Source organism: Rhinopithecus bieti, unplaced genomic scaffold, assembly GCF_001698545.2.
Source record: "Rhinopithecus bieti isolate Rb0 unplaced genomic scaffold, ASM169854v2 scaffold_30775, whole genome shotgun sequence".
NCBI lineage: Eukaryota > Metazoa > Chordata > Mammalia > Primates > Cercopithecidae > Rhinopithecus > Rhinopithecus bieti.
In genome coordinates this window covers 420356-439031 of record NW_016813906.1, presented here as the reverse complement: position 1 = coordinate 439031, position 18676 = coordinate 420356, and the positions used below count along the sequence as shown (strand labels likewise).

The 18676-nt window shown below is 38.8% G+C and overlaps 1 protein-coding gene across 1 annotated transcript in view; it reads right to left on the bottom strand.

The window, feature by feature from the left end:
* USP34 (ubiquitin specific peptidase 34) overlaps window positions 1-18024 on the bottom strand; it is a 221900-nt gene extending 203876 nt beyond the window's left edge. The window contains 5 exon segments of the mRNA XM_017849063.1: window positions 1372-1564; window positions 4357-4424; window positions 16901-17050; window positions 17237-17287; window positions 17971-18024. Coding sequence (XP_017704552.1) covers window positions 1372-1564; window positions 4357-4424; window positions 16901-17050; window positions 17237-17287; window positions 17971-18024 — 516 coding nt within the window.
* Window positions 18025-18676: the final 652 nt, after the last annotated feature.

Here is an 18676-nt window from a genome sequence, read left to right as displayed (position 1 = left end):
TGCCTATAATACCAGCTACTCAGGAGGCTGAGGCACGAGAATCACTTGAACCCAGGAGGCAGAGGTTGCACTGAGCCAAGATCGCGCCGCTGCACTCCAGCCTGGGCGACAGAGTAACAGTCCATCTCAAAAAAAGGAAAAAAAAAATTAAATTCATTCCGCAAATAGTATTCTTTATTACACTAAGCACACTAGAGAAAACAAAGCTGAGTAAGTAAAAAAACACAACAATCTAATGCAAGAGAGCAAGTAATGTCATTATAGACAAAGTTTCAGGAAAGGCTTCCTAGATAAATCCACTCAAGATTTAATTTATCTGGGACAATGTCAACAAGTATCTTATGAAGCCCGGCACACAAGTAAACTCTAGCTACTTCAGATTTTCAGTGTGACTACACTACCAAAACAAAACAAAACAAAACAACAACAACAAAAAAAAACCAGTAATGTGGCCGGGTGGGGTGGCTCACGCCTGTAATCCCAACACTTTGGGAGGACAAGGTGGGCGGATCACCTGAGGTCAGGAATTCCAGACCAGCCTGGCCAACACAGTGAAACCTCATCTCTACTAAAAATACAAAAAATTAGCCAAACATTGTGGCTCACACCTGTAGTCCCAGCTACTCAGGAGGCTGAGGCAAGAGACTCACTTAAACCCGGAAGGTGGAGGTTGCAGTGAGCCGAGATCACGCCACTGTGCAACAGAATGGGACTCCATCTCCAAGGAAAGAAAAAAAAAAACCAGAAATGTAAAGGAGTAAAGCAAATGGGGACTGTAACAAACTGGAAGAAGCATGTTCATTCTGAAGGATAAAGTTAATTACTTAGTTCTAACAGACTGTTGTTATGCAAGAATACAGACCCAAGGATACCAGGCCTTCTTCCAACCCCCTCCCCAAGAGAAGCCAAGAATACAGATTTTTATGTTATTTTGTCCTACTTAAAACAGTATTTAAGACTATTCAAAACAAACATTTAGTAAAATTTGGCCTACGGCCCAATAATCTATGGTTTCTGCCTGGAAAATTAATTAACCACTTACAAAGCCCTCCAATTATTCCTCTTTCTCAAAACATCTATAAACATAAAAACCTGAATAGTTTAAAAAGACAAAAACAAAATGATGAAAGAGTTGGACCCGGAAATCAGATGGACCCACAGTATAAATCCATATAAATCTAAGCTTCAGACTTTTTCATCTTTAAAATAAGAGAAACACAGAAATTATTTGTGAAGACCATACAAAGTAATCCATGTAAAATACTTAGCACAATGCCTAGTATGAAGGGCTCCATAAATAGTGGGTAGTATTATTATGATAGACTAGAAAGCAAATAAACAATGACCAAAAATAAAGCAGACACAGCTTACTGTTATCTGACTCAATCCAGCCAACCTCATAGTCAAAGTAGGTGACATAAAGTACTTAAATGCAAGATCTAGGCTTTCTTTATCAAAGCATAACGTTGTATCCAATGGTTCTTTCACTGTGCTCCACATTAAGTCAGCCATGTTACGAGCTGCACTCTGTCGTAACTCCTGATCAGAGAGCTTGCATAAATACCTGAAATGATTCAGAAATAGAAAATACATAAAAACTCATAAAGCATTTTAAAAGACCACTCAATAACTTAAAATGTACATTGTAAGCATTAACGTTTTTTTGTGTCCAAAACCCACAAGCCTCTGGTTTTCCTCTCAGGCCCTGCCTAATCTCTTTGGCAGATTCCTTCTGTGCTGTTCAACCTTTCAATATTAGTGTTCCTGAAGGCCTGTAATGGATTACAAAATGGCCACAAATTCCTCCCATCATTGTATGTACAAGACTTTGCAATGTGACTTAGCTATTCCTCTCATCAAAAGGTGTAATCTATTTCTACACCCTTAAATCTGGGCCTTGCCATATGACCTGCTTTGGCCAATGAAATATTAATAGACATGACATGAGGGGAAGCTAGAAAAGCCTTTGAGCTTGCCTTCTCTTGCTGGGAACTCTAATCACCACCAAAACAAGGAACCAAGGTTAGCCTGCTGGATGAAAGAGAAGTGTCTGATGCTCCAACTGACATGAAGCCAACTGCAAGACATATATGAGATTCCCCCTCACCCCACAAGACCAATCAGCATGGCAATCACACAATGTGGGAACAAGGCTAACCTAGACCATCCAGTTTCAGCCAAGTCAATACAGATAAACAAAACTGCTCAGCTAACCAGAGAACTGTGAGAAATAATAAAATGGCTGTTGTTTTATATTTTCTTTTTTTATGAAACAAAGTCTTGCTTTGTCACTCATGCTGGAGTACAACTGCTCAATCAGAGCTCACTGCAGCCTCGACCTCCTGGGCTCAAGTGATCCTCCTACCTCAGCCTCCCTGGTAGCTGGGACTACAGGAGCGTGCCACCACCACCAGTTAATTTTTTTCCCCTGCACAGAGATGGAGTCTCGCTATGTTGCCCAGGCTGGTCTCGAACTCCTGGGCTCAAGTGATCCTCCCACCTCGGCCTCCCAAAGTGCTGGGATTACAGGCATGAGCCACCATGCCTGGGTGGCTATTGTTTTAAGCCACTAAGTTTTGAGAGATGTTTCCTTACACAGCAAAACCAACTGATACAGACTTCTATCTTAGACTCACTTCTATTCTTTTCCTGTATGCTCTCCTCAGGTGACTCCTGTGGTTTTTAAATACCATCTTTATACTCACAACTCTTAAATTAATGAAACTATTCTGAACTACAAGTTCATACTCCCAATTTGCCAGTGCCACTTAAAGATAAGAAGACTTTGAGAGGCCTGTGGAACATTTAGGTTCTCCTAGATTTTCACATCTCAGTAATGATATCCACACTACAAATAAAAAATTGAGGAGGGGGGTGCTGAACCTCATCCACATATACAATACTACCCTTTTCTTTATACCCTATAATGACCAGCCTTATTGATTTTATTTTCACTTACATTCATCCAATTTTCAAAATCATCACTAACAATCCTACTATAAGTAATCATCATTTTCCTTCCAGGACTAATACATAAACTGGTCTCCTCCTAGCTTCTATTTCAGCCACCCTATATTTATGATCCACTAAAAGCCAAAGAAAACTTTAAAAAAAATCCTGAAACATCTGCTAAAAACCCTTCAATAGATTCCCATTGAAAAAATTAAATCCATACTCCTTACAGTGGCCTACAAGGTCCTGAATCACCTGCCCCTGCTTATCCCTCCACCTTCATAATTATATCCCCGTACACATTATTCTCCATACCAATCTGCTTCTAGTTTCTTCTTCATAACTTTGAACTTATGCTAACTTCAAAGCCTATACTCACATGTTCCTTCTATAATACGTCTTTCTGATAATCACTTGAATAGCTGACTCATGTCCTTAAGATATCACCTTTCAGAAAGGCCCCATACTCCCTCTGTATCACATTAACTTACTTTCATAGCATTCATCACTATCTGATTCTTTGCCTGATATTGTCTCCCAAAAGTTGAGTAGTACTGTGACAAAGGGAGACACTCAAACCTTTGCAAATGAGCCAACTGCAAGACATATATGAGATTCCCCCTCACCCCACAAGACCAATCAGCATGGCAATCACACAATGTGGGAACAAGGCTAACCTAGACCATCCAGTTTCAGCCAAGTCAATACAGATAAACAAAACTGCTCAGCTAACCAGAGAACTTTTTTTCTCATAATGAGAAAAAAAGTACAATACCCTCATAAATGTTATCAATAAAATATGCAGAATCCTGACAGTTCATACTTTAATTCTAATCAGTACAACCCCTTCTCCATCTTCGTAGGCTTCCTTTTTAGGTTGAGACTTACAAAATTCAAATGTCACCTCCCGTTCGATGAGACCTTCCCTGTCCCCATATTTAAACTCTAACCCACCCTCTAGAATTCTCAATTCACATTTGCTGCTATTTATCTTATAATACTTATCACTTTCTGATGTATTATCATCTACTTCTTTTGTAAACAGACTGCACAAGAGCAGAGATTTTTGCAATTTGTTTTCTTCTCTGCTATATCCTCAGTGCCTAGAATGTAACAGACACTGTGTATTTGTTGACTTGACTAAATACAGTGGAATAACCATTATTAATTTCTTTAATTCTTTTTACATACTCATGTAAAAAAAGTCCAACATAATTTGCTAAACAGTAAACATTAAATATAAACCCATATATGTACATAAAAAACACTATATTCCAAACTGTTACTTGAAATTTTCTCTAGAGGATATGACTATAGGGAACTTTCAAACAATATAATTCTGTATTATAAATTGTTTAAATATATTACATTGATAATCACGGGAAAGAGACTTTATAAACTTACCTAATAACATAGGTCCTAAAAGGTATAATGTGCTGCATGACAGCAGGAATATGTAGCCATATTCTAATCTATATAAGAAACATAAAAACAACATTAATGCCTAACAAATATGTGAAATACATATGTCTTTCACTAAACTAATGAAAAACAAGAGCACTGGCCAGGCACAGGGGCTCATGCCTGTAACCCCAGCACTTTGGGAGGCTGAAGTTGGCAGATCACGAGGTCAGGAGTTTGAGACTAGCCTGGCAAACACAGTAAAATCCCATCTCTACTAAAAACACAAAAATTAGCTGGGCATGGTGGCGCACACCTGTAGTCCCAGCTACCTGAGAGGCGGAGGCAGGAGAATCGCTTGAACCCTGGTGGGGAAGAGGATGTGGTGAGCCGAGATTGCACCACTGCACTCCAGCCTGGGCAACGGAGTGAGGCTCCGTCTCAAATAACAAAATAGAACAAAAACCAGGATCATTTAATATTTTTATGCCTCCAAAATTACATATATTATCAATTATGAAAAGAGTATAGTACAAAACAGAATTACACATGTATCAGGAAATTTTACCTAATCTTATTTTACATGAAGTCTTATCTGAAAATTAATCTTAGCTTTTGCTGAAAAGAAAAAAACCATCTCTCAAAGTAACATTTTCTTACCAAATAATTATCTATACCTCTTTGTATGGTAGCATCCCCAATAGAAGACACTGCATTGGTTTTTTAATAAATCGTATTAGTTTTTAACTAATCATCTCATTCCTTCCTAAAAAACTTCAAATTACCCATACTTTCTAGTCACTTCAATATCCATCTGAAACAAATATATTTTACAGTCACACACTGATTACAGTATCAATAAGTACTTACTGAAATAAGCTCTTACTATAAGTAACTTACAACTCAACTAAATTATAATAAAAGTTATAATAAATATATTTCCTTATTTTTTCTATATTTTAACATTTATAAACCAAATGTGAATACATTATAATAGTTTTATTTTCAAAAATAGTAAGAATAAAAATCCTAACCCAACCATCAAACAAAAAACTCTGATACTTAGTCTTGACACAGGCAGGAGATACAAATTAAATACAAATCTGGACAGGCGTGGTGGCTCATGCCCATAATCCCAGCACTCTGGTGGGAGATCGCTGCAGGTGTATCACTTGAGGTCAGGAGTTCAAGACCAGCCTGGCCAACACGGCTGAAACCCCGTCTCTACCAAAAAAATAACAAAAATAAGCCAGGCATGGTGTCACATGTCTGTAGTTTCAGCACACTGGGAGGTTGAGGTGCGAGATTCACTTGAACCCAGGAGGTGGAAGTCTGAGTGAGCCAAGATCGCGTCACTGTACTCCACCCTGGACAACCGAGCGAGACCTTGTCTCAAAACAAAAAAAAAATTTTTTTTAATGAATTTGGGAATACAGAATGTAGGGATTCACTCTAACCAAATAAAAGACGTCTATAAAAATCCTGTAGTACATACTATGTTAATGGTGAAAAGTTAAAAACTCTGCCTCCTGAGACTAGGAACAAGACAAGGAAGCCCTAATTCCACTTGAACTGAAGGACCTAGACAGTATAATAAAGTAAGACACTAAATAAAAGGCAAAGGACTAGAAAGGAAGAATTTAAAATAATACTCTGAGATAATATAATTATATAACTGGAAAACCCAAAATAATTATCAAACACTGAAACTGAAGAGTTGAGCAAAACTGCTGCTTAGGTTAATATAAACGAATATGTACACACCTATATATACACACATACAACACCCTATGTTTTTTTCTTACACACCAGGAACAAATAATACAGTTTTCAAAAAGATTCCCTTAACAACAGTATCAAAAATATCATGCGTCCCGGAATAATCTAACCAGATATATACCTCTACAGAAAAAGCTGGAAAATAATCAATTAAAGAACATGTAAATAAGGAGACATATGCCATATTTATTGTGAAGATAATAGTTCTCCCGAAATTCATCTATAGATTCAGTGCAATCCAAAAAGGTTTATGTGCAGAACTTACAAAACTCATTCAAAGCACAAAAGTCCAAGAAGAGCCAAAACTCTCTAAGAAACACAACAAGGAGAGGTTGGGTTCAGTGGCTCACGCCTGTAATCCCAGCACTCTAGGAGGCCGAGGTGGGCAGATCACCTGAGGTCAGGAGTTCAAGACCAGTTTGGCCAGCATGGTGAAGCTGTCTCCACCGAAAATACAAAAAAAAAAAAAAAAAAAAAAAAAAAAAAAAAAAAAAAAGAGCTGGAAGTAGTGATGCACACATGTGATCCCAGCTACTTGGGATGCTGAGACAGGAGAATCACTTGAACCCCAGGAAACGGAGGTTGCAGTGAGCCGAGGTCGTCCCACTGCACTCCAGCTTAGGTGACAAAGTAAGACTGTCTCAAAAACAGCGGAGAGGAGAGGGGAGCGGAGAGGAGAGGAGAGGAGAGGGGAGCGGAGAGGAGAGGGGAGGGGAGCGAAGGGGAGCGGAGCGAGGAAGCAGGGGAGCGAGCAGGAGCGGAGGGAGGGGAGGGAGGGGAAGGGGAGCGAGGGGAGGGGAGGGGAGCGGAGCGGGGGAGGGAGGGGAAGGGGAGGGAGGGGAGCGGAGGGAGGGGAGGGGAGGGAGGGGCGGAGCGGAGGGAGGGGAGGAGGGGAGCGGAGCGGAGGGAGGGGAAAGCGGAGGGGAGGAGCGGAGGGGAGTGTGGGGAGGGGCGGAGCGGGGAGGGGAGGGAAGCAGGGAGGGAGCGAGTGGGGGGGAGTGGAGGAGGGTGGGTTGGAGGAGGAGGGGTGGGGGAGGGAGGGGCGGGGGGAGAAGGGTGGGGGGAGGTGAGGGAGCGGGAGGGAGCTGGGGGAGGAGGTGGGGGGAGGGGAGGGAAGCGGGGAGGAGGGTGGGGGATGGGGGGGAGGGAGCGGGGAAGAAGGGGGGGAGGGGAGAGGAGGGGAGGGGGAGGGAGGGGACGGGGGGAGGGGAGGAGGAGCGAGGAGGAGGGGAGGGAAGCGGAAGGGAGGGAGTGGGTGGGACGGGGGAGAGAAATACAACAGGGAAGTAGCACTTGCTTTCCCAGAGAGCAAGACGTCTTGTAAAGTTTCAATAATTAAGGCAATGGGCAAAACAGCACAAAATTAAGCAAACAGAACAGTGTACTATGCCAGAGAGCCCAAACCCATGCACATAAAGACATCTGACTTGGCTCAGTGTAGTGATGAGGCATGAGTCACCTGTAACCAATACTTTTGGAGGCCGAGATGGAAGGATCACTTCAGGTCAGGAGTTCAAGACTAACCTGTGCAACAAAAGTAGTACTACAGAACAAAGAAATGACTGTCTTCGTGACCGTGTTAGGAACACTGGATATCTCTATGAAAAGGAAAATGAATCTTAATCTCTCCCCCAAACTATAAATATAAATGTACTGCAGTTGAACAGATCAAAATATGAAAGGTAAAGCAATGATACTTGTTTCCTGATCAAGGAAGCAAGAAAAAATAAAAGAATTTTTCAAAAAAACCCAAAAACTTTGGCCGGGCATGGTGGCTCACACCTGTAATCCCAGCACTTTGGGCGGCCGAGGCAGGCAGATCACAAGGTCAGGAGATCGATACCATCCTGGCCAACATGGTGAAACCCCATCTATACTAAAAATACAAAAAATTAGCTGGGCGTGGTGGCAAGTGTCTGTAGTCTTAGCTACTTAGGAGGCTGAAGCAGGAGAATCGCTTGAACCCATGAGGTGGAGGTTGCAGTGAGCAAAAAAAACTTTGTTAAGTAGCTTCACGGCCTTAGAGTAAAAAATGACTTTTCAATCAAAATGAAAACCTTAACCATAAAGAAAAACACTGACAAATTATACAATATGAAGCTTGATGCATAATATTTCTCAAACACAAGAGTGAAAAGCAACATGAGAGTGGAAGATATTGGCAATACATATATCAAACAAAAGACTTCTACCTTAAAAGACTTCTATCTAAAACACATAAGGAACTCCTAAACATCAGCAAGAAAAAGACAATCCAATTTTGCACATGGGCAAAAGATTTAAACAGGTACTTCGCAAAAAAAAAAATATCCAAATAAGTAATATGCCTATAAAAAGGTGCTCATTCTCATTAGTCATTACAAATATATAATAGGTCAGGTGCAGTGGCTCACACCTATAATCCCAGCACTTTGGAGGCTGAGGCAGCTGGATCACTTTGAGGTCAGGAGTTTGAGACCAAGCTGGCCAACATAGTGAAACCCCTTCTCTACTAAAAGTACGAAAAATTTAGCCAGGCTTGGTGGCAGGTCCCCGTAATCCCAGCTACTTGGGAAGCTGAGGCAAGAGAATCCTTTGAACCTGGGAGGTGGAGACTGCGGTGAGCCAAGATCACACCACTGCACTACAGCCTGGGCAACAGAGCGAGAGTCCATCTCAAAAACACAACAAAAAGTGTATATATTATATACATACACACACACACACCCTATTGATAAGAAATTCCACTAAATATATATCCAAATTAAATGCACACACATGTGCACCAAAACACACATAAAAGAATGCTGACACCCATATGAACTGTAATAACCTAAACGTCCATCACCAGTAAAATAAACTGGTATATTTTAAATTATTCAATAATAAAAATGAACATACTAGAAATACATGCAATATAAATTTCAGCATTTAAAAAAAGCAACCAGGCATGAAAGAAAGCACAGTATGTGATTCCGACTGCATGGTGAAAATAGACAAAACCAAATTACAGTGTTTAGGGATATACGGTTAGGTGATAAACCTTTAAAAAAAAAAAAAGCAGGAGAATGATCAGCATTAAAGTATGAATTGTGTTTATTTTAAAGAAGAAGAGACGGAATAGTTAATGGCCGGAAGGACTCATAAGGTAGGCTTCTGGGGAGTTGACAATGTTCTGTTTCTTGGTTTGAGTGATGGTTAAGCGAGTATTTGCTTTGATAAATCACTGAGCCACATGTTATCACTTTGTGTACGTTTCTGTATGAATGTTATTTTCAAATTTTAACAAAAGGTTAAAAAATCCTATTTTATACAAGATACATCAGAGGACACAGGTATATCTTTTATTTCAGAATACACAGACACAAGTGAGTAAAAGTTTCAATAAAAAACAGCAAATGCAAAAACTGTAAATACAAGAAAAAATTTTAATACAAAAAAGAGCTACCATTTACTAAGTCCTTAATATTCCCATTGTGATAAATGAGAAAAGTAAGGCTTATAAAACTAATGAAAACAAAATTACATACTATGCAACAGAGGTACAATTCAAACCTAGGATTATATCGTTATAAAAATCAGCATTCTTTAACACTACTATAGATCCCATCATAAAAACCAAATTCCATATGCCATTAATCCTACAGTGTGTCCTTTATCATATTTTACTGTAAGTTTTGAGCTTTTCAGGTTTGCTTCTCCCCACCTCCTGCTTAGTGCTAACGGAATTCTAGCAGCCCTCCTAACCTCTAGGTTAAATAGGGAAAAAAAGAAAAAAAAAGTTCCTTGCTCCCTCTAACTGCAGAAAAACAGCATTCTGCATCAAACCTAGTTCTGACAAAGTGGCATCATGAAAACTTAATTTCCTATTCTCCTATCTAGTAGACAGATATCAAAAAATATGTAATCCTATCCTAGCTTCTGATATTAAACAGTCTTTGCTAGTATATTTGTAAAAAGCAGTCTTAGGACACTGAGCATTCAGAAATTGTTATTGTGTTCCCCTATATGTTACTTAAGCCCTACATCTTGACCCACATCTCCTAATTAATAATTTGTCTAAAGCATATTTTGTGTGACGTTCTTTTGTTAAGCCTCATTTGCACTTTCTCCTCCATAATAAAATAAATCCCTTGTCTCTATTGGATTCTTTATAAATAAAAGGTGTAATCTTTGAGATGACAAACTCAGGCAAAGAGCTGAGGGCTGAGGAACGATACTGTAAGCTGTAACCAAATGTAACTCAACAAAAGTAGAATTAACTTTCATTTGGGTCTCAGTGGAGAAACTTGTGTGCCTCTGTGTTCTATTTCTCTAAGCTGTGTTAAATGTTAGTAAGCTGTATTTGCAAAGTAAGAAAACTACATAAAGATCTTCATTGTTTTCTTGTGGGTGCAGCTGTTATTAAAGAACGATCCATATAATAGGTGGAATAATATTTGTGCAAACTGAGATATCTCCTAAAATTCAGAGCTAGTTAAGAATTGAAGTTCTAGTTAAGAATCTGTTAAAGTTTTTGAGATTGAAATAAATGTATTGATGTTATTATCAGATTTGAACCTTAATCTGATAAGGTAAGAATTTCCTTTCTTTGTTGATAATTCAAAGTCAGAGCAGAATGAGTTTTCCTGAGATGCAATTTCAGGATTCTAGATTCAGGTTCTAAAAAATAACTCACCGGTCAGACGCGGTGGCTAACACCTGTAATCCCAGCACTCTGGGAGGCTGAGGTGGAGGCATCACAAGGTCAAGAGATCGAGACCATCCTGGCCAACATGGTGAAACCCCATCTCTACTAAAAATACAAAAATTAGCTGGACGTGGTGGTGCGTGCCTGTAGAAAAAAAAAAAAAGCAGGAGAATGATCAGCATTAAAGTATGAATTGTGTTTATTTTTAAAGAAGAAGAGACGGAATAGTTAATGGCCGGAAGGACTCATAAGGTAGGCTTCTGGGGAGTTGACAATGTTCTGTTTCTTGGTTTGAGTGATGGTTAAGCGAGTATTTGCTTTGATAAATCACTGAGCCACATGTTATCACTTTGTGTACGTTTCTGTATGAATGTTATTTTTCAAATTTTAACAAAAGGTTAAAAAATCCTATTTTATACAAGATACATCAGAGGACACAGGTATATCTTTTATTTCAGAATACACAGACACAAGTGAGTAAAAGTTTCAATAAAAAACAGCAAATGCAAAACTGTAAATACAAGAAAAAATTTTAATACAAAAAAGAGCTACCATTTACTAAGTCCTTAATATTCCCATTGTGATAAATGAGAAAAGTAAGGCTTATAAAACTAATGAAAACAAAATTACATACTATGCAACAGAGGTACAATTCAAACCTAGGATTATATCGTTATAAAATCAGCATTCTTTAACACTACTATAGATCCCATCATAAAACCAAATTCCATATGCCATTAATCCTACAGTGTGTCCTTTATCATATTTTACTGTAAGTTTTGAGCTTTTCAGGTTTGCTTCTCCCCACCTCCTGCTTAGTGCTAACGGAATTCTAGCAGCCCTCCTAACCTCTAGGTTAAATAGGGAAAAAAAGAAAAAAAAAGTTCCTTGCTCCCTCTAACTGCAGAAAACAGCATTCTGCATCAAACCTAGTTCTGACAAAGTGGCATCATGAAAACTTAATTTCCTATTCTCCTATCTAGTAGACAGATATCAAAAAATATGTAATCCTATCCTAGCTTCTGATATTAAACAGTCTTTGCTAGTATATTTGTAAAAGCAGTCTTAGGACACTGAGCATTCAGAAATTGTTATTGTGTTCCCCTATATGTTACTTAAGCCCTACATCTTGACCCACATCTCCTAATTAATAATTTGTCTAAAGCATATTTTGTGTGACGTTCTTTTGTTAAGCCTCATTTGCACTTTCTCCTCCATAATAAAATAAATCCCTTGTCTCTATTGGATTCTTTATAAATAAAAGGTGTAATCTTTGAGATGACAAACTCAGGCAAAGAGCTGAGGGCTGAGGAACGATACTGTAAGCTGTAACCAAATGTAACTCAACAAAAGTAGAATTAACTTTCATTTGGGTCTCAGTGGAGAAACTTGTGTGCCTCTGTGTTCTATTTCTCTAAGCTGTGTTAAATGTTAGTAAGCTGTATTTGCAAAGTAAGAAAACTACATAAAGATCTTCATTGTTTTCTTGTGGGTGCAGCTGTTATTAAAGAACGATCCATATAATAGGTGGAATAATATTTGTGCAAACTGAGATATCTCCTAAAATTCAGAGCTAGTTAAGAATTGAAGTTCTAGTTAAGAATCTGTTAAAGTTTTGAGATTGAAATAAATGTATTGATGTTATTATCAGATTTGAACCTTAATCTGATAAGGTAAGAATTTCCTTTCTTTGTTGATAATTCAAAGTCAGAGCAGAATGAGTTTTCCTGAGATGCAATTTCAGGATTCTAGATTCAGGTTCTAAAAAATAACTCACCGGTCAGACGCGGTGGCTAACACCTGTAATCCCAGCACTCTGGGAGGCTGAGGTGGAGGCATCACAAGGTCAAGAGATCGAGACCATCCTGGCCAACATGGTGAAACCCCATCTCTACTAAAAATACAAAAATTAGCTGGACGTGGTGGTGCGTGCCTGTAGTCCCAGCTACTCAGGAAGCTGAGGCAGGAGAATTGCTTGAACCCAGGAGGCGGAGGCTGCGGTAAGCAGAGATCATGCCACTGCAATCCAGCCTGGCAACAGAGCAAGACTCTTTCTCAAAAAAAAAAAAACAAAAAAAAACACCATCTGACAAAGTTACCTTTCCTCAGTAAGAGTGAGGAAATCAGCCAGGTGCAGCGGCACACACCTGTAATCCCAGCACTTTAGGAGGCCGAGGCAGGCAGATCGTTTGAGCCCAGGAGTTCAAGACCAGCCTGGGAAACATGGTGAAACACTGTCTCTACCAAAAACACAAAAATTAGCCAGTCTCAAAATAAATATAGATTTTTTTTTAAGTGAGGAGGAAATCATCCTAGAAAATAAACAGAACGGGATCATTTCCTGAATCCCAGGAAATGCTATAAACATGTTCTCTTCTGAATGTATAATTTACTATAATAAACTGAGAAAAAGAGGTATTCAGTAATGTCAGCCCTTATCTGTCTTGCCATAAAAGTTATTTATGAGTTATTTTCTTTTCTTTACAAAGGATTGCCCTAAAATCTAATACTATTTTTTTTATTGCTAAATATAGTTGTACTCCTTCCTGTGAAATTCAGAGATTCCCAAATAGAGACCTCACCCTATTGAAGCCAAAACACCATGGCTAAACAAGTTGCCCACTTCGCAAAAAAAGGAATGAACATATAAAAATTATCAGGGTTTATACAATGACCCACTAGAGGAAATTACTATGAAATAAATAAATAAAGCACAACTTCTGTAGTAAGCTTGATTACAAAAAGAACTCTAAACTGTTAATGTACACTAAAATATTAACTATATGAAAAATTAGCTTGCAGAGCCAATCTAAAATATTTTATAAGGAAAAGATGCCAATTAAAGCTTAACTCCATTGAGTTATTATTCTCAGAAAATTAACAAACACAGATTATATAGTATTATAGTATTATGGTGTTCAAAAAATACATTATTAATTTAAATAGTACAACTTTGTTTTTGACGTCCTCAGGAGAGTTTTAAGATAAAGAAAACTATGCAGATTGTCAACAGTCCACCAATTAGCAGTCATAAAAGAGCTGAAGAGAAAGACAAAATAGAATCTAAGCCTAAACCTTGCTATTTAGTAAAGGGTAACTATACAGGTTGGGCAACAGTGTAACGCCATCTCTACAAAAACAATTTTTAATTTAGCCAGGCATGGTGACATGCACCTTTAGTCGCAGGTACTTGGGAGGCTGACATGGGAGGTTTGCTTGAGCCTGGGAGGTTAACGCTGCAGTGAGCTGCTATTATGCTACCGCACAGCAGACCTCTCTCTCAAAACAAAAACAAAACCAAAACAAAGGCCAGGTGCAGTGGCTCAAGCCTGTAATCCCAGCACTTTGAGAGGCCGAGGTGGGCAGATCATGGGAGGACAGGATTTTGAGACCAGCCTGGACAACATGGTGAAACCCCGTGTCTACTGAAAACACAAAAATTAGCCGGGTGTGGTATCATGCACTAGTTATCCCAGCCACTAGGGAGGCTGAGGTAGCCAATCGCTTGAACTCGGGAGGTGGACACTGCAGTGAGCCAAGATGGTGCCACTGCACTCTAGCCTGGGTGACAGAGTGAGACTCTGTCTCAAAAAAACAGATAAAATAAGGGGGAAAAAAACTCTGTAAACAGTAACTTATAAAGATATAGTAATAAACTCTTTAACAAGCCTTCCATACTAGACTGTTAACCAAAAATTAGTACAAATAAATTCAAGAAACAGTTTAATTCAGGTTTATGTAATATTCCTGATTAAGTAAACCCTTTGGTATTTTGGTGTTTCAAAATTATATGCCCTCTCCAAAATTACCACAGTGTAAAATAAAAATGTTATCACAGCATTTCACTTAACTAAATTGAGATTTCTCTCAGAGAATGCCAAAGTACATAAAACTTCCTATCAAACAAGTAAGTTCAATCAGAATAACAGGATCACTTAAGTATTTAATAACAGCCAAAGTTAGTAAAAGCTACCAGTTACTACACACTTTATATGTCAAGTACTACATTTTGAGCTTAAAATCTTTCTTTCTCATTTTAAACCTCACAACAATCCTCTAAGGTAGATGGATACCATCATCATTCCCGCTTTGCAAATGAAAAAAATTAAGGCTTAGATCACACACAGTGGCTCACGTATGTACTCCCAGCACTTTGGGAGGCTGAGGTGGGAGGATCACCGGAGGTTAGGAGTTTGAGACCAGCCTAGACAACATGGTGAAACCCCATCTCTATTAAAAATATAAAAATTAACCAGGCATGGTGGCATGCACCTGTAGTCCCAGCTATTCAGGAGGCTGAAGCAGGAGAATCGCTTAAATCCGGGAGACGGAGGTTGCAGTGAGCCAGATCATGCCACTGCACTCCAGCCTGGGCAACAGAGCCAGACACCGTCTAAAAAAAGGTAGGGCGCGGGAGCTGACGCCTGTAATCCCAGCACTTTGGAAGGCCGAGGTGGGCAGATCACGATGTCAGCAGATCGAGACCATCCTGGCTAATACAGTGAAACCTTGTCTCTACTAAAAAAATAAATACAAAAAATTAGCCAGGTGTGGTGGTGGGCGCCTGTAGTCCCAGCTCCTCGGGAGGCTGAGGCAGAAGAATGGCATGAACCCAGGAGGCGGAGCTTGCAGTGAGCCAAGATCACACCACTGCACTCCAGCCTGGGCAACAGAGCAAGACTCCATCTCAAAAAAAAAAAAAAAAAAAAGGCTACATTATTCACCTACATGCTATATGCTACTACTGTATGTAATATTTTCAACCTATCAGAATGCATAGAATTTTTTAACTAAAAATGACCTTGACAATAATCATTTATTACCAATTTTAGTAATGTCAGTGTTGTTTCCAATGTACGACATCACTGCAAAGCACATAGCATTGGAAGCAATGCAACAAAATGTTTGGTTGAGTACCTTTTCACTCAATATTTTTATTTTATAGATAATTTAAATATCTGATATTAGCTATTAATTAAGGTAATTCCATTACACAAGATTTCAGGGTTTGGTAAAGGTACACTGAACTTTTGCTTTACCAATTTTTTAAATGACGACCAGAATAGGTTATTAAAGGATGAATTTTAATATACAGGTATCTTTCTTTCCAGGCCAGGCGTGGTGGCTCATGCCTGTAATCCCAGAACTTTGGGAGGCCAAGGTGGGTGGATCATGAGGTCAGGAGTTTGAGACCAGCCTGGCCAACATGTACTAAAAATACAAAAATTAGCCAGGCATGGTAGCTCATGCCTATAGTCCTAGCTACTCGGGAGGCTGAGGCAGAAGAATCGCTTGAACCCAGGAGGCAGAGGGTGCAGTGAGCTGAGACTGCACCACTGCACTCCAGCCTGGGGGACAGAGCAAGACTCTGTCTGAAAAAAAAAATAAAAGTATCTTTCTTTCCATATCCACTGTGCTTCACAGTAAACTGATATTCACAGGATGCAGAAGAATTACCTTATTTTCAAAGGCAAGAAGAAATGTTACATCTTCATGTGTAATATAGAGAGAATTCAGGCATACTACAATAGTAACCTAGGCAAGCATAATTTAAAGTAACCAATAAACTAAAAAGTCAAATATTTCCCAGGACAGAATCCCATGCAGAGGAAGTTTAAAATGGCCTGGGCAACATGGTGAAACCCTGTCTCTAAAAAAAAGTACAAAAATTCAGCCAGGCATGGTGGCGCACACCTCTAGCCCCAGCTACTCAGGAGGGTGAGGTGGGAGGATCACCTGAGCCCAGGAGGTAGAAGCCGCAGCCTAGGCAACAGAGTGAGACCCTCTCTCAAAACAAAACAAAACAAAACAAAAAGTTAAAAAATAAAAAAGCAAAAGTTTTGTGCACCGTCACCTATTTTAGATTAAATAATTATAGCCATGACTCCTTTTAGCTTTAAAACAGTAACTTTAAATTTTATTCAAACTCTAATCTTAATAATAAAGACTGTTAAAATGTTTCTGTACTCATTTTGTCAAAACCAAAAAAAAAAAAATTATACATGCAAATCATTCAAAACCTTTTCAGAGCATAAAATTCATGTTACTGATATGCTAGACATTGCTCCCAAATTAAGATCAATTCAAAACAATACTTACATTAGACACAACTGTAATAAACGCATGTGCTATAAGAAATGGCAAAGTTTCAGGAGTTCCATATTCAAAGCAATCCTTCATGAGAGAAAGGCCATTTTTCCCACAAAACAAACATACATAACGAAGCAAATGCAATGGTACTTCTACATCCTGGGAAAATAAAATATGTCATTATTTGAAAACGCACGAATAATTATTATCTTATTAGCAATACTGGAAAGATACCGATGAGAAACTCAAGACATACATAAATAATAAATCATATGGATGAAGCTTTGTTAAAAAAAGAAGAAAAATAATATTTTCCATAAAAGAATAAAAAAGGTAAACACTTACATTCATATCACAGAATGCCCCTAATATGTTACTTTCTTGAGTTGATATATCCTAATTTAAAAAAAAAAAAAGCAAATAAAATTAGGTTACAACTACTAATCTTTAAAAAATACAATTCTGTAAGACTGATTTTATAAAAACTGAATAGACTATTTTGCAATTACTCCTGATAAACAGTGATACTCCTAACTGAAGCTAGTATTATTCAGCTCTAAGGTATATTTTAGTCCTCCTTTAAATAGAAACCATTCCACAGTACATACTACGCACTATTTTGCCTTATTAAACATTAAGTAATCTTGCCTTAAAAACATAAATGTTTAAAATCTCAGCACTTTCAGAGGCTGAGGTGGGTGGATCACCTGAGGTCAGGAGTTCGAGATCAGCCTGACCAACATGGTAAAACCCTGTCTCTACTAAAAATAAAAAAATTGCCAGTGTGGTGGCAGGCACCTGTAATACTCAGGAGACTGAGGCACAAGAATGGCTTGAACCTGGGAGGCAGAGGTTGCAGTGAGCTGAAATCACGCCACTGCACTCCAGCCTGGGTGACAGAGCAAAACTGTCTCCAAAACAAACAAACATAAAAAAGCTTAAAATAAAACTAAAGGTAATTCTGATAAAAATACATTATAGTTAAGTGGTTTCTGAGTTTTGGAAAGTTTCTCAACAAACTTTTCATAGTTTTGAAACTCTGCTCCGGAATTCCCTAGAGGTAACACTTGAAGAGTTACACAATGTGCTTTCCATGCAAAAGATTTAAACTGCCTAAAAGCAAAGTTATCCATTGTTGGTGAGTATAAGTTCGTATGAACTTTTTGGAAGGCAATTTGGCAATATTCATCAATATTTAAAACATACATTGTCTTTAACCCAGTAATTCTAGCTTTTTGTCCTAACGAACTCATCACAGTAGTACTGGAAAATAAATGCATAACAATGCTCATTAACCCATAATTAGTAACAACTGACATCCATCAATTTGATGGTGGCATAACTATTCCAGCTAATTTTTTTTTTTTTTTTTTTTTTTTTTTTGAGACAGAGTCTCGCACTGTCGCCCAGGCTCAAGTGCAGTACTGAGATCTCAGATCACTGCAACCTCCGCCTCCCAGGTTCACGCCATTCTCCTGCCTCAGCCTCCAGAATAGGTGGGACTACAGGTGCCCACCACCACGCCCCGCTAATTTTTTGTATTTTTGGTAGAGACGGGGGTTTCACCATGTTAGCCAGGATGGTCTCGGTCTCCTGACCTCGTTCGTGATCTGCCCGCCTCGGCCTCCCAAAGTGCTGGGATTACAGGCATGAGACACCTCACCTAGCCCTAACTCTTAACAATAAGGTGAAACAGGCATGAGGGATCTTTGGGGGATGATGGAAATACTCTAAAATTAGAATGTGATGATGGTTGCACAATTCTGTAAATCTACTGAAAATAAA